Source organism: Procambarus clarkii, chromosome 84 (assembly GCF_040958095.1).
Source record: "Procambarus clarkii isolate CNS0578487 chromosome 84, FALCON_Pclarkii_2.0, whole genome shotgun sequence".
Taxonomy (NCBI): Eukaryota; Metazoa; Arthropoda; class Malacostraca; order Decapoda; family Cambaridae; genus Procambarus; species Procambarus clarkii.
The window spans coordinates 10613017-10637155 of record NC_091233.1 but is presented as its reverse complement, the minus strand read 5'-3'; the positions used below and the strand labels follow the sequence as shown (position 1 = coordinate 10637155).

Below are 24139 nucleotides of genomic sequence, written 5' to 3'. Positions count from 1 at the left end.
AAAACGTCAAGACACACAAGCCTGGAAACCCACTTCGGCCAATCATCAGCCAGATACCCACACCCACGTACAGATTGGCGAAGCGACTCAACGGCTTGCTGACTCCTTATGTACCTAGTGCTTTCAGCCTGAAGTCTCCAAAGGAATTTGTTGGCTTACTGCGGGGAACACGGGCCGCAGGGATAAGAGCATCATTGGACGTAGAATCCCTGTTTACCAATTAACGTACCTGTGGATGAAACAATCGGGATGATAGCCGACAGAGTGTATCGTGATCCGGCCTGTACTCCTCTTGACATACCAGAAAACATTCTAAGGAAACTACTCCAAGCTTGTACTAAAGAGGCACCGATCTTGAGCCCGGATGGGCACAAGTATAAGCAAGTAGATGGGGTCGCCATGGGTTCTCCCCTAGGTGTCCTGTTTGCAAACTTCTACATGGGTACCATCGAGCAAAAAGTCTTAGTCGACATGAACTTGAAACCGGCTATATACTGCAGGTATGTTGATGACATTTTTACACAGGTACCTGATGTCAGACATCTGCAGGAGCTGAAGGAGGCATTTGAGCAGAATTCTGTGTTGCGTTTCACTTACGAGATGGAGAAGGATGGGAAGCTGCCCTTTCTAGATGTAACAGTCATGGAAAGGAGCGGAGATCAAGATCCACACTGCAGTCTACACTAAGGAAACAAACATAGGAATGTGCCTCAATGCCAACAGTGACTGCCCAGACAAGTACAAGAGGAGTGTTGTTAACGCTTATGTCGACCATGCTCTCAGCCACAGCTCAGGATGGAAGCAAGTCGATGAAGAACTTTGTAGGGTGAGGCAGGTCCTAGTCAACAACGGCTTTTCCAATGGTTTCGTTGAAGACGTCATAAGAAGGAAGGTGAAACGCCATGCAACCTCTGAAGAGACAACTAACACATCGCCTGTACCCCCTATTAGACTATTTTACAGGAACTTCTTTTCCACAGCTCATAAAATGGAGGAAAGGGTCTTGAAAGATATTGTTAATAGAAACGTTATCCCTACAGACAAAAATCAGAAGATACAATTGACGATTTACTATAAAACCAAGAAAACTGCCAACCTACTCATGAGAAACTCTCCAGACACAAAGCAGAACGCTTTGAAAGAGACCAATGTCGTCTATGCCTTCAAATGCCCACTTGGGGACTGTAAGCCTCAAAGAACTCGGTATATAGGCAACACAACAACGTCTCTTTTCAGGCGATTAACGATGCATAAGCAACAGGACTCCATTAAGGAACATATAATCTCTTCCCACAACCAGACCATCACCAGAGCAGTCTTAACAAAAAACACGGAAATTATCGATAGATACAGCGATAGCAGGCGGCTTTATATCTGTGAGGCACTACACATCAAGAAGTCAACACCAGCAATCAACAGCCAATTAATGCACAGCACAGGGAGAGCAGGGAGAGAGAAAGGAATCAGGTAGCCATAACCCCGATCCCTACAATCCCAGAGGGGAGTGGAGAACCCTCCTCAAACAGTGCACTAGCCACAGGGAGTGCGGCACCACCCCCACATTCTACCCAACAGACACCCTACCTGCCCCAACCCCTGTCAGCCCCCCACTAAGTGCCCATCTAAGGCACCCTCCCCCCAGTCACCCCCCTCATCCCACTCCCCCCTCCCCCCAGGACCTCCCTTCTCCCCCATCCCCCAAGCCCTCCCTTCTTCCACATGCCTTCCCGTCTCTCCCACCCACAAGCCCTCCGTTCTCCCCCGCCCCCCCACTCTCCCCCACCCCACCTAAGCCTTCCCCTCTCCACCACTCCCCAAAATCCTCCCCTCTTCCTCACCCACCTCAGCCTTCCCTTTCCCCCCACACCCTCCAAGCCCTCCCCCCTTTACTGCCACACACACTGATGTGTCCTCCAGGAACCCAATCAACGTCCCAAAATAAACGCGTCGTCTCCGTGTTCTGTCCTCCGCGGGTTCGTGCTCCTCCACAACGTCTTGTAGGGTTGGAGTCGGTCTCCCGGTCGTCGACTTCACCTCCCAGTCACGGCTGCCAACCTACTTCTCGGCTGTAGACGTCCGGATTCCCAATTAGTTTCTTCTTACACTGCCTCCCGATGGATTGGCCCAGCCGCTACGTCGTCACTGTGAAGCTATCAGACGTCCCAGACGACACTGCCTAGACTTCACCTGCACAGCACCCGACCCTGGAGCACTTGATGCTCAATATTCCGTCAATTCCCTCTTCGGTCCATGCATGGAATGAAGGAAGACCTCTCGGCGTACTTGCAGAGTATGGGTGATGCGTAAGATCCACGGGAGCGGAGTACTATTGTCAAATCCGACAGGACCAACCTTCGCACATCCGTCCACCTTGACGTGTCGTGTCAGACTGATTCCCTCACGGAGGATTGGCCCAGCCACTACGTCATCACTGTGAAGCTATCAGACGTCCCATACGTTGCTGCCTAGACTCCACTCTTGCACAACACCTGTCCCTGGAGCACTTGTTGCTTCATATTCCGTCAATTCCCTCTCTGGTCCAACACATGAACGAAGGAAGACACCACAGGTGCTGGCAGACCGCCGGTGATGCGTAAATCCTCCGGAGACGGGGTAAGCTGTCCAACTGACAGGACCCCCCAGTGCACGTCCGACCTCCTTGACGTGCTGTCTCAGACTGGTGGCGCCACAGAGGCGCGATCTCTGGACCCCCCTGCCTTCGTGACGTCATACTTGCCAGGGGAAGTTTTCATTGGCTCCCTGTGCCACGTCGCTGTCGGTGACCAATCTGGTGCCACTGACGTTACACAGTTTTGGCGGCAAAACGGAGGGGCCAGCGCCATATTGGCTCCCTAAAGGGCCTATACCACAGGCCAAAATACTCTTCTTTTGCAAATTTCTCGCCACCTCGAGAACACTACACTCTCCCACATATATCAAACTGATACCCGCGACATAGAGAACGCTCGGGAAAAGTGGATATGACTCTTACTGCAGGCGTGGGAGAAATATAAGGGGGGGGAACACAGTCACAACACACACACACACACACACATATATACATATTATATATATATATATATATATATATATATATATATATATATATATATATATTATTATAGATTGTATCTGCTCCCAGATACAGACTGCAGCGGATACAGGCAATGTAAGGGGACTGTATGACGGCATCAAGCAGGCCCTCGGCCCAATCCAGAGGAAGACCGCTCCTCTGAAATCTGCCACTGGCGAGGTGATTCAGGACCAGACACTGCAGCTGAAGCGCTGGGTCGAGCACTACTCTGAGCTATACGCCAGGGACAATGTGGTCACCGAAGATGCCCTGAGCGCCATTGAGTGTCTGCCTGTGTTAATGGAGCTCGACAGCGAACCGACCCTAGAAGAACTCAGCGATGCCCTAGACTCCCTTGCTTCTGGTAAAGCTCCTGGCAAAGATGGCATTCCTGCTGAGACCTTGAAGTGCTGCAGAGGTAGCCTGCTCATGGAGCTGCATGAAATTCTCTGCCTCTGCTGGGAAGAAGGAGAGGTGCCACAGGACATGAGGGATGCCAACATCGTCACACTGTATAAGAATAAAGGTGACAGGGGCGACTGCAACAACTACCGCGGAATCTCCCTCCTCAGTATTGTCGGAAAGCTGTTTGCTCGAGTCGCATTGAAGAGTCTCCAAGTACTTGCAGAGAGAGTCTATCCAGAATCACAATGCGGATTCAGAGCTGGCAGGTCCACCATCGACATGGTCTTTTCCCTCAGACAACTGCAGGAGAAATGCAGGGAACAGAAGCAGCCACTCTTTGTAGCCTTCATAGATCTGACGAAGGCCTTCGACCTCGTCAGCAGGGATGGCCTGTTCAAGATCCTCCCCAAGATCGGATGCCCACCCAGGCTCCTCAGCATCATCAGATCTTTCCATGAGAACATGAGGGGCACCGTGGTCTTTGATGGCCTAACATCAGACGCCTTTGACATCCGAAGTGGAGTAAAGCAGGGCTGCGTACTGGCTCCAACCCTATTCGGGATTTTCTTCGCAGTTATGCTGCGGCACGCCTTCGGATCTGTCACGGAAGGCATTTACCTCCGGACCAGGTCGGATGGAAAGCTCTTTAACCTCGCCAGGCTGAGAGCCAAGACAAAGGTTCGGCTGAGGTGTCTGCGCGACTTCCTCTTTGCCGACGACGCAGCAGTCACTGCCCACTCAGCTGAAGACCTCCAACGGCTCATAACCCGCTTCAGCGAGGCCTCTCAGGCTTTCGGACTCACCATCAGTCTGAAGAAAACACAAGTCATGGGACAAGGAGTGGACTCCCCACCTGACATCGGCATCTCTGATTCCAAACTGGAAGTCGTTCACGACTTCGTGTACCTGGGCTCCACAATCTCTGACTCCCTCTCTCTTGATACGGAGCTAAACAAACGCATCGGTAAGGCATCTACTACCATGTCCAGACTGACAAAGAGAGTGTGGACCAACAATAGGCTAACTGAGTATACTAAGATTCAGGTTTACAGAGCCTGTGTCCTGAGCACTCTCCTTTATGGCAGTGAGTCTTGGACACTCCGCGCCTGTCAGGAAAGACAGCTGAATGCCTACCACATGCGCTGCCTTTGACACATCTTGGACATCACCTGGCAGGACAAGGTGACAAACAACAACGTCTTGGGGAGAGCAAGAATCACCAGCATGTACACAATGCTGAAACAGAGACGAATGCGCTGGCTCGGGCACGTTGTGCGAATGGGCGACGGCAGGATCCCCAAGGATCTCCTATACGGAGAGCTGATGCAGGGAAAACGTCCAACAGGCAAGCCCCAGCTACGGTACAAAGACGTATGCAAGAGGGACCTGAAAGCCATGGACGTCGATCTAGCTATATGGGAGACACAGGCTGCAGACCGTTCAGCCTGGAGGCAGTCTGTTCAAAGAGGTCTCTCCAAGTTCGAGGAGTCACTTGCCAAGGAATCGGAGGCAAAGAGACAGAGAAGGAAAGCCGGTAGCCAGGAAGACAGACCAGAATCGGACTTCGTTTGTGCTCGGTGTGGGAAGGACTGCCACTCTCGGATTGGCCTCATCAGTCACACCAGACGCTGCACCAGAATTGACAACTAGGGCGCAACTCCATAGTCTCCCGAGACTGAAGGATGCCTACTACTATTATTATAGATTGTGTGTTGGTGGTGTTGTCGTCGTTGATCCTTCTCTATGGACAACCCAACCCACAACTTGGTAGAGTGCGTATACCTCTCTAGGAGATCACCCTTGGCGCTTCTGGCTCTTGGAGAGAGGCTCAACGTCACACGTTTAGGGGAATGCAGCTCAAACACTTAGCCTCGTTGTCACGTGCACACACCCACTCGAGCCACTGTGACTCCCCACTCTCTCCTTAGGTGATATGATCTCAATCCTCCTTTGACTTATTAGTATTACCTTCTACCCTGTCCACAGCAATGGTTCTTGGTTCTTTCTCTCTCTCTCTCCTTCTGTACTATTTCATGGGAAGCCTCACTAGGACGAGGGCAAACACCAGCAAATTGGAATACATTTACTGGACAAAGCACATACACAATACATACACACATATAATAGTAATGAATCCTATACTCTACAATATTACAATCAGGTTGCACTCCAACTCCATCAGAACTCTATCATCAGCTTATCAAGTGGTATCCTATCTCCTGGTTCACCACCTGATACTATCAACCTCCTCAAGTAGATCAAGTCTACATACACTGTTGCACTATCAGCAAGAGAATATATATATATATATATATATATATATATATATATATATATATATATATATATATATATATATATATATATATATATATATATATATATATATATATATATATATATATATATATATATATATATATATATATAAATATATACAAGGAAAGTCAGCATTTGAATGCAATAACATATATCAGTATAAATGTTCCTTGATACACAACAATGATCAATCGATCACCCTATTAGACCTAGAACACATACATCTGTAGGTAATCCAGCCTACGATTGTAACTAAACTTCAGTATAAAACACTCCTTGACATAAGAATGCAAACAATCACCCACCTCTCACTGCGTCTTGCACGCTAATGACAACCAAACACTCGATTACCTCCCTACAATTAATCATTTAGAACCTCCCTTCCACATCTGGAAGTTCACTACCCTGATCTCTTCAGGTTCTTCCGGGCTTAACTACCAGGATCCTCTGCAGCTCCTCCAGGCTGCTACCATGAAGTTTCCTTGAGCAACTATGGTGCTTCACTATTTCTACTAGGATCCTCCACAGCTCACCTGGCTGCTACATCATGACAACTATGGTGCTTCACCAACTCTACAGAAGCACGTGACACTCCTCTTCACTGCTTCTCCTCACAGCTCGAAGTCCTCGCCTCCACTACCTTGGAGTCTCATCAACTACTTCATCTGTGCTGGCTTCGAAGTTCTCAGCAACTTCTTCCCCAAAGACAAACCTGCAACCCATCGACACTCCAATAAAAATGTTTCCCCTTTAACACATAAACAAAAATAATCACACAATATGTTTGCCTCAAACCTCTATCTGTTCTCTACATATAGTGAGAGTGGAGGTCCCCGTTGGGCAGGTCCATACTCCACCTCGCCCAGCGGCGGTCCTCACTCACGCTGGGAGGGTCCTCCACCGTCAGGAGCCGGGCTCCCTCAGTTGCCTGCCAGCGCTCAGACGAGATAGATGTCGCTCCGTGTTCCTCCCTCTCCACTCTCTTATTTCAGGCCTTCTGCCTTATTAAAACATGTCTAACTTATCAATAAACATTGCTACTGTCACTGGGCACACGACCAACTACAAGCAATCACTATGAACTGGCGTATATCGTGCTTACCACAGATTGTCTAGTCGAGGGCGCTATCCCTCTGACGGCCTCCGGGCAGGGCGCTCCACACAGCCCACGAAAATGTCTCTGGGCGGTTTAATACTCTCCTCGTCGACCAGGACTTGAGACCACAACGTTCCCAGCTCGATTCTACAGCTGGTACGTCTGCACACTTCTCTTCTCTTGGAGATATATCACTAGGGGTTCCTTTCTGACGGGAGCTCAACGGAGCGCGGCTTTCCCCCTGCGATGTCTGGCCTCAAGTGAGGTCAAAGCCCTCCAGAAACGAGCCTCACACCTCCAGTAAATTGTCCACATCTCCTAGCCAGTCATTTATCTGTTTTCTTCTTCACTGCCCATAATCTTAAATTGTTATTTAAATCCTACCAACTATTTTACATGTGTTATCACCTCCATATTTCCTAGACCTTCCGGTTAGGTCAGGCTTGCTGAATAACTCTCAAGGGGGGAGACTCGTTTCTTCTGCAGGCTGAGATCATAACAATATATATATATATATATATATATATATATATATATATATATATATATATATATATATATATATATATATATATATATATATATATATGTCATACCTAGTAGCCAGAACGCACTTCTCGGCCTACTATGCAAGGCCCGATTTGCCTAATAAGCCAAGTTTTCCTGAATTAATATATTTTCTCTATTTTTTTTCTTAATGAAATGATAAAGCTACCCATTTCATTATGTATGAGTTCAATTTTTTTTTAATGGAGTTAAAATTAACGTAGATATATGACCGAACCTAACCAACCCTACCTAACCTAACCTAACCTATCTTTATAGGTTAGGTTAGGTTAGGTAGCCGAAAAAGTTAGGTTAGGTTTGGTTAGGTAGTCGAAAAAACATTAATTCATGAAAACTTTGCTTATTAGGCAAATCGGGCCTTGCATAGTAGGCCGAGAAGTGCGTTCTGGCTACTAGGTACGACATATATATATATATATATATATATATATATATATATATATATATATATATATATATATATATATATATATATATATATATATATATTATTAAATATGACTGAAAAAGTAAGATTAATTAATAATTCTAACACGAATTTTCTCAATCTTTCGTACATTTCTTTTCACTGTTGGTGGTAATTCAAAAATCAATTCTCCAAAATTCATTTTTATTTCTAGACTAGAAATAAAAAGGAATTTTGGAGAATTGATTTTTGAATTACCACCAACAGTGAAAAGAAATGTACGAAAGATTGAGAAAATTCGTGTTAGAATTATTAATCTTACTTTTTCGGTCATATTTAATAATATATGTCTGCAGGAAAGACTGCTACCAAAATATACTAATATATATATATACATATATATATATATATATATATATATATATATATATATATATATATATGTCATATATTTGTTTTGAATGGGCAAAGTATATAAAGAGTTTTAGGGATTTATTTTATTAATTTAATTCCAACATGGGGCAATGACACCCAATGTGGTCAAGTTACTTTCATTTTACTGCTAATCTAAGTGTCATTTTTTTTTCCGCAGGCGGTGTGTGTCGGGCAGGCAGCTCTTCACCATGTTGCCTTCCACACGTGTCTCAATGTTCATAATGCTTTGGCTACTGACAAAGGGTTGGTGCAGCCAACCTACACACAGTTCTGCTGGCAACTCACTGATGAGTCTACACGCGGACATGACAACCCACTCTGTACCAACACCACTGCCGCCGCGCGTCTCTCAGGAAGATGCAGCAGGTGTTCATGGCGCATTGAATCACCTCAAAGTTGCTGGGAGAAGTGATGTTGGTGACGATCATACAGTAATATTCGTGAAAGACTCGGAGATCAAGACACCCGTTACACAAGAGGAGCCAAGTCGCTACGATCATGATGCTGATGAAGCACTCGCGAACAACACCCAACTGAACATGCCAATAATGGGTGTAAGTGAAGACAGTGTTGTGCGGGCAGTTGCGACAAGCCATAACACAGTGGATGATATTATGATGAGAACAAGTGTACTGAACGTCTCTTCAGACCCCCATCAGAAGCACATTCGCATCAACAGAACTTTAAGAAATATACACCCGTTAAAGAACATGACTCTGGCAGGCCACGCACAAGACGATGAAGAACTAGTGAACAGTGATCACATGATCGGAAACACCAAAACTAACATCTTAAGGCGTAATTCTGCTCATGATACATCACAAAAACCAGTACAATCTGTACCTGCTAAAAGTACTAATAATGTAACAGTAAAGAGATACAGGCACATCCCACTCCATGATGATGTTCCAGTGTACATGGAAAGCATTCTCTTGCAGTCTGATGGTCAAAAGACAATGTTGGAATCGAACCCACAAAAACATGAAAATTCAACCATTGTTGAAGACATTTTTGAGGAGACGCCAGTGAGGAAGTGCTTCGGTATCAATGAATTCTTTAACTTTAGAACTCGTAGACGTGAAACGCTGGAGGACAATACAGCGTTCACAATATTGGTGCGTAGAATGCTGGAGAAGAATGTGAATACCGACCTGAGGATCGTCCCTTTAAGAATGGAACAATGCCATGACCCTGGTGATAAGAAAACACTTGAATCAATAGACTTTACGTCTCACTCCATCTTACCTTTTGGTTACCTTAGAGACCTTAAATCAAATCTTAATTATGATCAAGATCACTACTGTTTGGAAATGGAAGCTCCAGGTGCTGAGAATATTTCCTCTGGCATTCTTAGCAAAATTTTCTGTCCATTACGACCCATTGAGGTTTCCACAAGGAAGTGTTGCGGCCTCAACGAATACTTCAACCTTACTGATAAACACTGTCATCTGAGGTCGTCCAATGTGATTGACTATAATGATTTAGTGCAAGAATTCACAAGGAATTACCCAGGAGTGACGTCCATCCACTGGAACACCTCGAAGCTCATTTGCAGGCACGGTGAGCCCCGAAGAGTCAGCTGCGACCAAGCCTTTCTCGACTCCTCGAACCAACTGTGTGAACGTCAGTCTGGGCAGTGTTACCCGAGCTCTCTACTGTATTGAATATTCCAGGGCAGAAGGTACTCCAGCGATGGTGGCTGAGGCATCTATATGTCCCGTTGACTCCTTCTACAAATGCTGTCCCCGCGGCCATATACTCACTAAGTCTGGCTGCATTAGTGCCTCGAGGGAAGATGTCTCGCCATATATGTTGCAGTTGCTGGAAGAAATGGAACCTAAATTTGGTATTCCTGCTAGAACCAATGATTGCCATTGCGTTGAAAAGCTGATCAATGTTAGTGACTCTAATATTCATTGGTGGAAGAGCAAGCCTCAATATCCCCCAGTAGACATAAAGGCAAAAAATTCCTCTGCCATTCGGTACTGTGTAGAAGATTATCGCGGCCCGGACAACCACACTGTAACAGTTGCTATCGAGTGTTATACCGAGGTGGGGAGCGTACGCAAGTGTTGTCCCTACGGCCAGTACATGGAGATTGATACTTGCGTCACCGACAGTCTGGGACTCTCACTACTGCACGACCCTCTGCTGAGTGCAGCTAATCTAACAAAGCTGACTGATAACTCTTTCCCTACTTGTGAAACTGAAAACGGCTACCATGTTTACTACATGGACAGGAGGCCCTCCGAGGACTACGGGGAGATGATGGACAACCAGGAGCTACAGCTGGTAAATATGGACGCGGGCTGCCGCCTTAATAATAAAACTATCAAACGTGAGAATTACTGCCTTGAATACTTCGGAAACGCTACAGTCCAACATCTGAAGGTGATGATGTGTGTAAGGTCGTCCAAGGACTTGGACGTGAACCGCGAAAATTTGCGGGCGAAGGCGGTGCTGCTGACCTTGTCCTGCGTGGCCCTGCTGGCCACCACCTTGTACCTCCTCCCCCAGAAGGTCAACAAAGGCTACTCCGTCAGAAAGGTGCGTCATGTTACCGCCATCAGCTATTATCAGCATCTCTAAAAATCAATGACAAAAATGATTGATTTTCATGATAAACTTTGTCTAGTATATATTATTTATGATACAGAGATCGCTATAGATGTTCAGGTTTAACAGTGCTCCTATTAACAATGCTTTTAGTAGAAGCACTGATAGTTCATGTAACAATGTTAACTATAGCCTGTCGTTTACAAAATTTGTTAAAATATCATTCCAGTTAAAAGTCTATAAATTTCATTAAAAAACTTCCTCCTGAAACTCTAAAACAAAATTCGAAATTCAACTAACCCTTTATCACCCTTCAACAAGCTTAGCACGACCGGACGGTCATCATCAACAGCAGCTAAGAAACCCCCATTTCATTTAAAAAAAATTGCATTTACAACAACAAAAAAAAACTTTGGTAATGAGGATATAATCCCACAGCACCACGTGGTATTTCTTTCTCCCATTCCTCTTGTTACTGAATGAACGTCTGTCTTCCTCATAAAGACATTCTTAGCTTCTCTAATGTGCTGGCTGCTTCCACGTCATTAACCTGGTCACCTTCGTGTAACATTTCTGAAACAAAACTTGATTACGTTACTGCTCACTCCTGACTGTCAAAGACGTGTGACTGTCTGGACTATTAGTTAAGTGACGTCATTAGCGAATCAAAGGTTTACAGAGATCTGCCAATTTGTTGAAACTTTGAATCACAAAAAACACTTGCAAAACGTTTTAATAATGACTTAAGATCACAAATAATGTGTGAGTGTTGCGCTAGAATCTACAGTGGTAAGACTCATAACAAATCGTTATTAAATGTAGGCATGAAAGACTATGTAACAATGTTAACAGCTTGGAGGTTAACTTATACCAACACCAGTCTCCTGGTGCACCTTGTGTCAGTAACTGCTTACAGTTGAAGTTACACTAATACCTACACCAGATCCCTTCACTTATGACTGCTGACAGTTAGGTAAACTAAACTAAACTAACTTACCCTGGCGCCCCCTGACCTTCCCTCTCCCCCTGCAGGTGAAGACGCTGTCTGGGCGGCTCCAGCTTAGCTACGTGTTGACCTCCCTGGTTGGGTTCCTGCTCCTGGCCGTCAACATGGTCGTACCGATTTATCAGGACAGTCTCGTGTGCTACATCATGTGTGAGTGCCTCTTGTCTTGACTTTCTCACACACGCACACTTCGGCGTTATTCGCTGTTATCGTGCATTACACGGCTGAGGAATACAGAATATGGAGTAGTTAGTAAATGGAATTCACGAGGAAGTGATGAAGTGGAGGCAGACTCTATACACAGTTTCAAATCTAGATATGATAGAGCTCGAGAAGCTCAGGAATCTGAACACCAGTAGATAAACGGTTGAGAAGCGAGACTAAAGAACCAAAGCTCAACCCCCCGCAAGCACAACCAGATGCCGTTGACATTAATAGTAAATATAATGCACATATGGATCTCAGAAATTCTTTCAACACAGTTCCACTCTAAGGCTACTGAGGAAGGCCGAAGCACAAGGTATCGGAGGAAGTATTCATGCTAGATCAGGTCATGGTTCAAAGACAGAAAACAGCGGGTCAGGTTAATGAAAGAAAGCAGACTGGAGGGTTGTCACCAGTGGTGTGACGCAGAGCTCTGTCCTGGTCCCCACTGTCACTAGTGGTGTGACGCAGAGCTCTGTACTGGTCCCACTGTCACTAGTGGTGTGACGCAGAGCTCTGTACTGGTCCCCACTGTCACTAGTGGTGTGACGCAGAGCTCTGTACTGGTCCCACTGTCACTAGTGGTGTGACGCAGAGCTCTGTACTGGTCCCACTGTCACTAGTGGTGTGACGCAGAGCTCTGTACTGGTCCCCACTGTCACTAGTGGTGTGACGCAGAGCTCTGTACTGGTCCCACTGTCACTAGTGGTGTGACGCAGAGCTCTCTACTGGTCCCACTGTCAATAGTGGTGTGACGCAGAGCTCTGTACTGGTCCCACTGTCACTAGTGGTGTGACGCAGAGCTCTGTACTGGTCCCACTGTCACTAGTGGTGTGACGCAGAGCTCTGTACTGGTCCCACTGTCACTAGTGGTGTGACGCAGAGCTCTGTACTGGTCCCACTGTCACTAGTGGTGTGACGCAGAGCTCTGTACTGGGACCCACTGTCACCAATGGTGTGACGCAGAGCTCTGTACTGGGCCCACTGTCACTAGTGGTGTGACGCAGAGCTCTGTACTGGGACCCACTGTCACTAGTGGTGTGACGCAGAGCTCTGTACTGGGCCCACTGTCACTAGTGGTGTGACGCAGAGCTCTGTACTGGGACCCACTGTCACTAGTGGTGTGACGCAGAGCTCTGTACTGGGCCCACTGTCACTAGTGGTGTGACGCAGAGCTCTGTACTGGGACCCACTGTCACTAGTAGTGTGACGCAGAGCTCTGTACTGGTCCCACTGTCACTAGTGGTGTGACGCAGAGCTCTGTACTGGGACCCACTGTCACTAGTGGTGTGACGCAGAGCTCTGTACTGGGCCCACTGTCACTAGTGGTGTGACGCAGAGCTCTGTACTGGTCCCACTGTCACTAGTGGTGTGACGCAGAGCTCTGTACTGGTCCCACTGTCACTAGTGGTGTGACGCCGAGCTCTGTACTGGTCCCACTGTCACTAGTGGTGTGACGCAGAGCTCTGTACTGGTCGCACTGTCACTAGTGGTGTGACGCAGAGCTCTGAACTGGGCCCACTGTCACTAGTGGTGTGACGCAGAGCTCTGTACTCGGCCCCACTGTCACTAGTGGTGTGACGCAGAGCTCTATGCTGAGCCCACTGTCACTAGTGGTGTGACGCAGAGCTCTGTACTGGACCCACTGTCACTAGCGGTGTGACGCAGAGCTCTGTACTGGACCCACTGTCAATAGTAGTGTGACGCAGAGCTCTATGCTGAGCCCACTGTCACTAGTGGTGTGACGCAGAGCTCTGTACTGGACCCACTGTCACTAGTGGTGTGACGCAGAGCTCTGTACTGGGCCCCACTGTCACTAGTAGTGTGACGCAGAGCTCTGTACTGGGCCCACTGTCACTAGTGGTGTGACGCAGAGCTCTGTTCTGGGCCCCACTGTCACTAGTGGTGTGACGCAGAGCTCTGTACTGGGCCCCACTGTCACTAGTGGTGTGACGCAGAGCTCTGTACTGGGACCCACTGTCACTAGTGGTGTGACGCAGAGCTCTGTACTGGTCCCCACTGTCACTAGTGGTGTGACGCAGAGCTCTGTACTGGGACCCACTGTCACTAGTGGTGTGACGCAGAGCTCTGTACTGGGCCCACTGTCACTAGTGGTGTGACGCAGAGCTCTGTACTGGTCCCACTGTCACTAGTGGTGTGACGCAGAGCTCTGTACTGGTCCCACTGTCACTAGTGGTGTGACGCAGAGCTCTGTACTGGTCCCACTGTCACTAGTGGTGTGACGCAGAGCTCTGTACTGGTCCCACTGTCACTAGTGGTGTGACGCAGAGCTCTGTACTGGGCCCACTGTCACTAGTGGTGTGACGCAGAGCTCTGTACTCGGCCCCACTGTCACTAGTGGTGTGACGCAGAGCTCTGTACTGGGCCCACTGTCACTAGTGGTGTGACGCAGAGCTCTGTACTGGACCCACTGTCACTAGGTGTGACGCAGAGCCTCTGTAGCCCACTGTCACTAGTGGTGTGACGCAGAGCTCTGTACTGGACCCACTGTCACTAGTAGGTGTGACGCAGAGCTCTGTACTGGTCCCACTGTCACTAGTGGTGTGACGCAGAGCTCTGTACTGGGACCCACTGTCACTAGTGGTGTGACGCAGAGCTCTGTACTGGGCCCACTGTCACTAGTGGTGTGACGCAGAGCTCTGTACTGGTCCCACTGTCACTAGTGGTGTGACGCAGAGCTCTGTACTGGTCCCACTGTCACTAGTGGTGTGACGCAGAGCTCTGTACTGGTCCCACTGTCACTAGTGGTGTGACGCAGAGCTCTGTACTGGTCGCACTGTCACTAGTGGTGTGACGCAGAGCTCTGTACTGGGCCCACTGTCACTAGTGGTGTGACGCAGAGCTCTGTACTGGGCCCACTGTCACTAGTGGTGTGACGCAGAGCTCTGTACTGGGACCCACTGTCACTAGTGGTGTGACGCAGAGCTCTGTACTGGGCCCACTGTCACTAGTGGTGTGACGCAGAGCTCTGTACTGGGCCCACTGTCACTAGTGGTGTGACGCAGAGCTCTGTACTGGGCCCACTGTCACTAGTGGTGTGACGCAGAGCTCTGTACTGGGACCCACTGTCACTAGTGGTGTGACGCAGAGCTCTGTACTGGGCCCACTGTCACTAGTGGTGTGACGCAGAGCTCTGTACTGGGACCCACTGTCACTAGTGGTGTGACGCAGAGCTCTGTACTGGGACCCACTGTCACTAGTGGTGTGACGCAGAGCTCTGTACTGGTCCCACTGTCACTAGTGGTGTGACGCAGAGCTCTGTACTGGGACCCACTGTCACTAGTGGTGTGACGCAGAGCTCTGTACTGGTCCCACTGTCACTAGTGGTGTGACGCAGAGCTCTGTACTGGTCCCACTGTCACTAGTGGTGTGACGCAGAGCTCTGTACTGGTCCCACTGTCACTAGTGGTGTGACGCAGAGCTCTGTACTGGTCGCACTGTCACTAGTGGTGTGACGCAGAGCTCTGAACTGGGCCCACTGTCCCTAGTGGTGTGACGCAGAGCTCTGTACTCGGCCCCACTGTCACTAGTGGTGTGACGCAGAGCTCTATGCTGAGCCCACTGTCACTAGCGGTGTGATGCAGAGCTCTGTACTGGACCCACTGTCACTAGTAGTGTGACGCAGAGCTCTGTACTGGTCCCACTGTCACTAGTGGTGTGACGCAGAGCTCTGTACTGGGACCCACTGTCACTAGTGGTGTGACGCAGAGCTCTGTACTGGGCCCACTGTCACTAGTGGTGTGACGCAGAGCTCTGTACTGGTCCCACTGTCACTAGTGGTGTGACGCAGAGCTCTGTACTGGTCCCACTGTCACTAGTGGTGTGACGCAGAGCTCTGTACTGGTCCCACTGTCACTAGTGGTGTGACGCAGAGCTCTGTACTGGTCGCACTGTCACTAGTGGTGTGACGCAGAGCTCTGAACTGGGCCCACTGTCACTAGTGGTGTGACGCAGAGCTCTGTACTGGTCCCACTGTCACTAGTGGTGTGACGCAGAGCTCTGTACTGGGACCCACTGTCACCAATGGTGTGACGCAGAGCTCTGTACTGGGCCCACTGTCACTAGTGGTGTGACGCAGAGCTCTGTACTGGGACCCACTGTCACTAGTGGTGTGACGCAGAGCTCTGTACTGGGCCCACTGTCACTATTGGTGTGACGCAGAGCTCTGTACTGGGACCCACTGTCACTAGTAGTGTGACGCAGAGCTCTGTACTGGTCCCACTGTCACTAGTGGTGTGACGCAGAGCTCTGTACTGGGACCCACTGTCACTAGTGGTGTGACGCAGAGCTCTGTACTGGGCCCACTGTCACTAGTGGTGTGACGCAGAGCTCTGTACTGGTCCCACTGTCACTAGTGGTGTGACGCAGAGCTCTGTACTGGTCCCACTGTCACTAGTGGTGTGACGCAGAGCTCTGTACTGGTCCCACTGTCACTAGTGGTGTGACGCAGAGCTCTGTACTGGTCGCACTGTCACTAGTGGTGTGACGCAGAGCTCTGAACTGGGCCCACTGTCACTAGTGGTGTGACGCAGAGCTCTGTACTCGGCCCCACTGTCACTAGTGGTGTGACGCAGAGCTCTATGCTGAGCCCACTGTCACTAGTGGTGTGACGCAGAGCTCTGTACTGGACCCACTGTCACTTGCGGTGTGACGCAGAGCTCTGTACTGGACCCACTGTCAATAGTAGTGTGACGCAGAGCTCTATGCTGAGCCCACTGTCACTAGTGGTGTGACGCAGAGCTCTGTACTGGACCCACTGTCACTAGCGGTGTGACGCAGAGCTCTGTACTGGACCCACTGTCACTAGTAGTGTGACGCAGAGCTCTATGCTGAGCCCACTGTCACTAGTGGTGTGACGCAGAGCTCTGTACTGGGCCCACTGTCACTAGTGTTGTGACGCAGAGCTCTGTACTGGACCCACTGTCACTAGTAGTGTGACGCAGAGCTCTGTACTGGGCCCACTGTCACTAGTGGTGTGACGCAGAGCTCTGTACTGGGCCCACTGTCACTAGTGGTGTGACGTAGAGCTCTGTACTGGGCCCCACTGTCACTAGTAGTGTGACGCAGAGCTCTGTACTGGGCCCACTGTCACTAGTGGTGTGACGCAGAGCTCTGTTCTGGGCCCCACTGTCACTAGTGGTGTGACGCAGAGCTCTGTACTGGGCCCCACTGTCACTAGTGGTGTGACGCAGAGCTCTGTACTGGGACCCACTGTCACTAGTAGTGTGACGCAGAGCTCTGTACTGGTCCCACTGTCACTAGTGGTGTGACGCAGAGCTCTGTACTGGGACCCACTGTCACTAGTGGTGTGACGCAGAGCTCTGTACTGGGCCCACTGTCACTAGTGGTGTGACGCAGAGCTCTGTACTGGTCCCACTGTCACTAGTGGTGTGACGCAGAGCTCTGTACTGGTCCCACTGTCACTGGTGGTGTGACGCAGAGCTCTGTACTGGTCCCACTGTCACTAGTGGTGTGACGCAGAGCTCTGTACTGGTCGCACTGTCACTAGTGGTGTGACGCAGAGCTCTGAACTGGGCCCACTGTCACTAGTGGTGTGACGCAGAGCTCTGTACTCGGCCCCACTGTCACTAGTGGTGTGACGCAGAGCTCTATGCTGAGCCCACTGTCACTAGTGGTGTGACGCAGAGCTCTGTACTGGACCCATTGTCACTAGCGGTGTGATGCAGAGCTCTGTACTGGACCCACTGTCACTAGTAGTGTGACGCAGAGCTCTGTACTGGTCCCACTGTCACTAGTGGTGTGACGCAGAGCTCTGTACTGGGACCCACTGTCACTAGTGGTGTGACGCAGAGCTCTGTACTGGGCCCACTGTCACTAGTGGTGTGACGCAGAGCTCTGTACTGGTCTCACTGTCACTAGTGGTGTGACGCAGAGCTCTGTACTGGTCCCACTGTCACTAGTGGTGTGACGCAGAGCTCTGTACTGGTCCCACTGTCACTATTGGTGTGACGCAGAGCTCTGTACTGGTCGCACTGTCACTAGTGGTGTGACGCAGAGCTCTGAACTGGGCCCACTGTCACTAGTGGTGTGACGCAGAGCTCTGTACTGGTCCCACTGTCACTAGTGGTGTGACGCAGAGCTCTGTACTGGGACCCACTGTCACCAATGGTGTGACGCAGAGCTCTGTACTGGGCCCACTGTCACTAGTGGTGTGACGCAGAGCTCTGTACTGGTACCCACTGTCACTAGTGGTGTGACGCAGAGCTCTGTACTGGGCCCACTGTCACTAGTGGTGTGACGCAGAGCTCTGTACTGGGACCCACTGTCACTAGTGGTGTGACGCAGAGCTCTGTACTGGGCCCACTGTCACTTGTGGTGTGACGCAGAGCTCTGTACTGGGACCCACTGTCACTAGTAGTGTGACGCAGAGCTCTGTACTGGTCCCACTGTCACTAGTGGTGTGACGCAGAGCTCTGTACTGGGACCCACTGTCACTAGTGGTGTGACGCAGAGCTCTGTACTGGGCCCACTGTCACTAGTGGTGTGACGCAGAGCTCTGTACTGGTCCCACTGTCACTAGTGGTGTGACGCAGAGCTCTGTACTGGTCCCACTGTCACTAGTGGTGTGACGCAGAGCTCTGTACTGGTCCCACTGTCACTAGTGGTGTGACGCAGAGCTCTGTACTGGTCCCACTGTCACTAGTGGTGTGACGCAGAGCTCTGTACTGGTCCCACTGTCACTAGTGGTGTGACGCAGAGCTCTGTACTGGTCGCACTGTCACTAGTGGCGTGACGCAGAGCTCTGAACTGGGCCCACTGTCACTAGTGGTGTGACGCAGAGCTCTGTACTCGGCCCCACTGTCACTAGTGGTGTGACGCAGTGCTCTATGCTGAGCCCACTGTCACTAGTGGTGTGACGCAGAGCTCTGTACTGGACCCACTGTCACTAGCGGTGTGACGCAGAGCTCTGTACTGGACCCACTGTCAATAGTAGTGTGACGCAGAGCTCTATGCTGAGCCCACTGTCACTAGTGGTGTGACGCAGAGCTCTGTACTGGACCCACTGTCACTAGCGGTGTGACGCAGAGCTCTGTACTGGACCCACTGTCACTAGTAGTGTGACGCAGAGCTCTATGCTGAGCCCACTGTCACTAGTGGTGTGACGCAGAGCTCTGTACTGGGCCCACTGTCACTAGTGGTGCGACGCAGAGCTCTGTACTGGACCCACTGTCACTAGTAGTGTGACGCAGAGCTCTGTACTGGGCCCACTGTCACTAGTGGTGTGACGCAGAGCTCTGTACTGGGCCCACTGTCACTAGTGGTGTGACGCAGAGCTCTGTACTGGGCCCCTGGTTGATACCTGGTTGATGGGGTTCTGGGAGTTCTTCTACTCCCCAAGCCCGGCCCGAGGCCAGGCTCGACTTGTGAGAGTTTGGTCCACCAGGCTGTTGCTTGGAGCGGCCCGCAGGCCCACATACCCACCACAGCCCGGTTGGTCCGGCACTCCTTGGAGGAATAAATCTAGTTTCCTCTTGAAAATGTCCACGGTTGTTCCGGCAATATTTCTTATGCTTGCTGGGAGGACGTTGAACAACCGCGGACCTCTGATGTTTATACAGTGTTCTCTGATTGTGCCTATGGCACCTCTGCTCTTCATTGGTTCTATTCTACATTTTCTTCCATGTCGTTCACTCCGGTACGTTGTTATTTTACTGTGTAGATTTGGTACTTGGCCCTCCAGTATCTTCCAGGTGTATATTATTTGATATCTCTCTCGTCTTCTTTCTAGTGAGTACATTTGGAGGGCTTTGAGACGATCCCAATAATTTAGGTGCTTTATTGCGTCTATGCGTGCCGTATATGTTCTCTGTCACTAGTAGTGTGACGCAGAGCTCTGTACTGGGCCCACTGTCACTAGTGGTGTGACGCAGAGCTCTGTACTGGGCCCCACTGTCACTAGTGGTGTGACGCAGAGCTCTGTACTGGGACCCACTGTCACTAGTAGTGTGACGCAGAGCTCTGTACTGGTCCCACTGTCACTAGTGGTGTGACGCAGAGCTCTGTACTGGGACCCACTGTCACTAGTGGTGTGACGCAGAGCTCTGTACTGGGCCCACTGTCACTAGTGGTGTGACGCAGAGCTCTGTACTGGTCCCACTGTCACTAGTGGTGTGACGCAGAGCTCTGTACTGGTCCCACTGTCACTAGTGGTGTGACGCAGAGCTCTGTACTGGTCCCACTGTCACTAGTGGTGTGACGCAGAGCTCTGTACTGGTCGCACTGTCACTAGTGGTGTGACGCAGAGCTCTGAACTGGGCCCACTGTCACTAGTGGTGTGACGCAGAGCTCTGTACTCGGCCCCACTGTCACTAGTGGTGTGACGCAGAGCTCTATGCTGAGCCCACTGTCACTAGTGGTGTGACGCAGAGCTCTGTACTGGACCCACTGTCACTAGCGGTGTGATGCAGAGCTCTGTACTGGACCCACTGTCACTAGTAGTGTGACGCAGAGCTCTGTACTGGTCCCACTGTCACTAGTGGTGTGACGCAGAGCTCTGTACTGGGACCCACTGTCACTAGTGGTGTGACGCAGAGCTCTGTACTGGGCCCACTGTCACTAGTGGTGTGACGCAGAGCTCTGTACTGGTCTCACTGTCCATACTGCAGACTTAACTTGGTCACTAAGATCACAACAGGCTCTCGCATAGCTGTCTGCTACACTTCGCTGCTGCCACAACCGGGGATCCAAAAGGACTTGCTCGTTCAACTTCCACAATCAGACTGACTCCAGTCAGCCATCTACCTCAACCATTTCACCCCACCTCTCAAGGAAGGTATAATCCGATTAACCTTATCCCTAGAGAGGTAATCTTGTTCCTAGAAGCCTGACGAAGAATAATTCCTCTTTCCAGGAATTAATCATTTGGCTAACCAGCTTCGGTCTTAATCCATTGACCTTTCTTAGATATGTGATCCATAGTCTGTCTACTTACATGTACTTTCAATCATCATTCGTTAAGTGTTGTAGTAATGATCCTCTAGCTAATAATTCCTACTAACTTGTGGATTACAACACCACTCCCCTCCTTAAACACGCATATGTCCCCATATGCATCATTGCAATGGTTCCATTAGTGCAAGGACCTGGAGGATGCACCCACCATATGTGTACAACTAAAAAATCATCCAATAAGTTCATCATACACACGATGAACTAAATTAAAATTTTCCCCGACATGACTAACAACACTTCTCCAACATATACATTATATTCACATCATAGCACAGGTAAAATAGTCTGTAATAATTTTTCCCATCTCCAACAATGCACATATACCTAAACTGCTGACATATAATTACATACAAACATAACCATAAAATTACATGGACCAGAATGCTGGCACTTAAACAGAAATGACACTAGTCATTAATATATACACAACACATATATATCTAAGGTTCTTCATCCTTAGTAATTATAATTTAACATCTTGCCCTGTACTCTTGACATAAGGGCTTACAATGATCACACAATGTTTCACTGGCCTCCTCCACAATTGGCAGCATCACTTCTCATAAGAACATAAGAACATAAGAACAAAGGTAACTGCAGAAGGCCTATTGGCCCATACGAGGCAGCTCCTATTCTATAACCACCCAATCCCACTCATATACTTGTCCAACCCGTGCTTGAAACAATCGAGGGACCCCACCTCCACAATGTTACGCGGCAATTGGTTCCACAAATCAACAACCCTGTTACTGAACCAGTATTTACCCAAGTCTTTCCTAAATCTAAACTTATCCAATTTATACCCATTGTTTCGTGTTCTGTCCTGTGTTGATACTTTTAATACCCTATTAATATCCCCCCGGTTATGTCCATTCATCCACTTGTAAACCTCTATCATGTCACCCCTAACTCTTCGCCTTTCCAGTGAATGCAACTTAAGCTTTGTTAATCTTTCTTCATATGAAAGATTTCTAATTTGGGGAATTAACTTAGTCATCCTACGCTGGACACGTTCAAGTGAATTTATATCCATTCTATAATATGGCGACCAAAACTGAACTGCATAATCTAAATGGGGCCTAACTAGAGCAAGATATAGCTTGAGAACCACACCAGGTGTCTTGTTACTAACGCTGCGATTAATAAATCCAAGTGTCCGATTTGCCTTATTACGAACATTTATGCATTGATCCTTTTGTTTTAAATTCTTACTAATCATAACTCCCAGATCCCTTTCGCAATCCGACTTCGCAATCACAACACCATCTAGCTCGTATCTTGTAACTCTATCATCATTACCTAACCTCAGAACTTTACATTTATCAGCATTAAACTGCATCTGCCAATCCTTTGACCATTTCAAAACCCTATCTAGATCAACTTGAAGTGATAGTGAGTCCTCCTCCGAATTAATTTCCCTACCGATTTTCGTATCATCGGCAAATTTGCAAATGTTGCTACTCAAACCTGAATCTAAATCATTTATATATATTATAAACAACAGAGGTCCCAGGACAGAGCCTTGAGGCACTCCACTTACAACATTTTCCCACTCTGACTTGATTCCATTTATACTAACTCTCTGTTTCCTTTGGTATAGCCATGCCCTAATCCAGCTTAATATAACACCCCCAATACCATGAGACTCTATCTTTTTAATCAGTCTTTCATGTGGCACTGTATCAAAAGCTTTGCTAAAGTCAAGGTATACAACATCGCAATCCTTACCACTATCAACTGCCTCAACAATGCTAGAATAAAAAGATAACAAATTTGTTAAACATGAACGGCCATTTATAAAACCATGTTGCGACTCAATTATTAATTTATGTTTTTCAAGATGAAGACGAATTTTATTTGCTATTATAGATTCGAGTAACTTTCCCACAATAGACGTTAGGCTAATTGGTCGATAGTTAGACGCAAGTGATCTATCTCCTTTCTTAAAAACTGGTATCACATTAGCAACTTTCCAAAACTCTGGCACTCTGCCTGACTCTAATGATTTATTAAATATGGTTGACAGTGGGTCACAAAGCTCCTCTTTGCATTCTTTAAGCACCCTGGCAAACACTTCATCCGGCCCTGGGGATTTGTTTGGTTTGAGTTTTACTATTTGTTTAAGAACATCCTCCCTGGTAACTGTTAAACTCGTCAACCTGTCCTCGTCCCCACCCACATAGACTTGTTCGGCTGAAGGCATATTGTTAAGTTCCTCTTTAGTAAATACAGATACAAAATATTTATTAAAAATACTACTCATCTCTTCATCACTATCTGTTATTTGACCTGTCTCAGTTTTTAATGGACCTATCCTTTCCCTAGTCTTAGTACGATATAACTGAAAAAAACCTTTAGGATTTGTCTTTGCTTGCCCTGCTATGCAAACTTCATAGTTTCTTTTTGCTTTCCTTATCTCTTTTTTAACATTTCTAACCAGTTGTACGAATTCCTGTTCTAAAGTGACCTCCCCATTTTTAATCCTTTTGTACCAAGCTCTCTTTTTACCTATAAGGTTCTTCAAATTCTTTGTTATCCACTTTGGGTCATTAGTATTCGATCTATTCAATTTGTATGGTATACTACGTTCCTGTGCTTTGTTTAGAATATTCTTAAATAAGTTATATATTGAATCCACATCGAAATCCCCATTTAAGTCACCTATCGCTGGGTTCATGTCTCGCTCCAAGACCGGCCCACACCCCATACCCAAGACTTTCCAATCAATTTGACCCAAAAAATTTCTTAGGCTATTAAAATCAGCTTTACGAAAATCTGGCACTTTAACAGAATTTTCTCCTACTGGTCTATTCCATTCTATGCTAAATCTGATTTCTTTGTGATCACTGCTCCCTAGCTCACTCCCTATTTCGATGTCATTAATTTGCGTTTCCCTGTTAGTTAACACTAAATCTAAAATATTATTTTTCCGTGTTGGTTCCTTAATGTGTTGCGTAAGAAAGCAATCGTCAATTAATTCTAGAAAATCTTCTGCTTCACTATTCCCTGTTTTGTTCAACCAGTTTATTCCGCTAAAATTAAAGTCACCCATGACATAAATACTGTTAGATCTAGATG

The 24139-nt window shown here is 48.1% G+C and overlaps 1 protein-coding gene across 1 annotated transcript in view; it reads left to right on the top strand.

Moving 5' to 3' along the window:
* Window positions 1-24139, top strand: part of LOC123752427 (probable G-protein coupled receptor Mth-like 1) — a 110816-nt gene that overhangs the window by 35798 nt on the left and 50879 nt on the right. The window contains exons 2-3 of the mRNA XM_069316543.1: window positions 8459-10848; window positions 11890-12013. Coding sequence (XP_069172644.1) covers window positions 9994-10848; window positions 11890-12013 — 979 coding nt within the window. The 5' untranslated portion in view covers window positions 8459-9993. The remainder of the gene's footprint in view (window positions 1-8458; window positions 10849-11889; window positions 12014-24139) is intronic.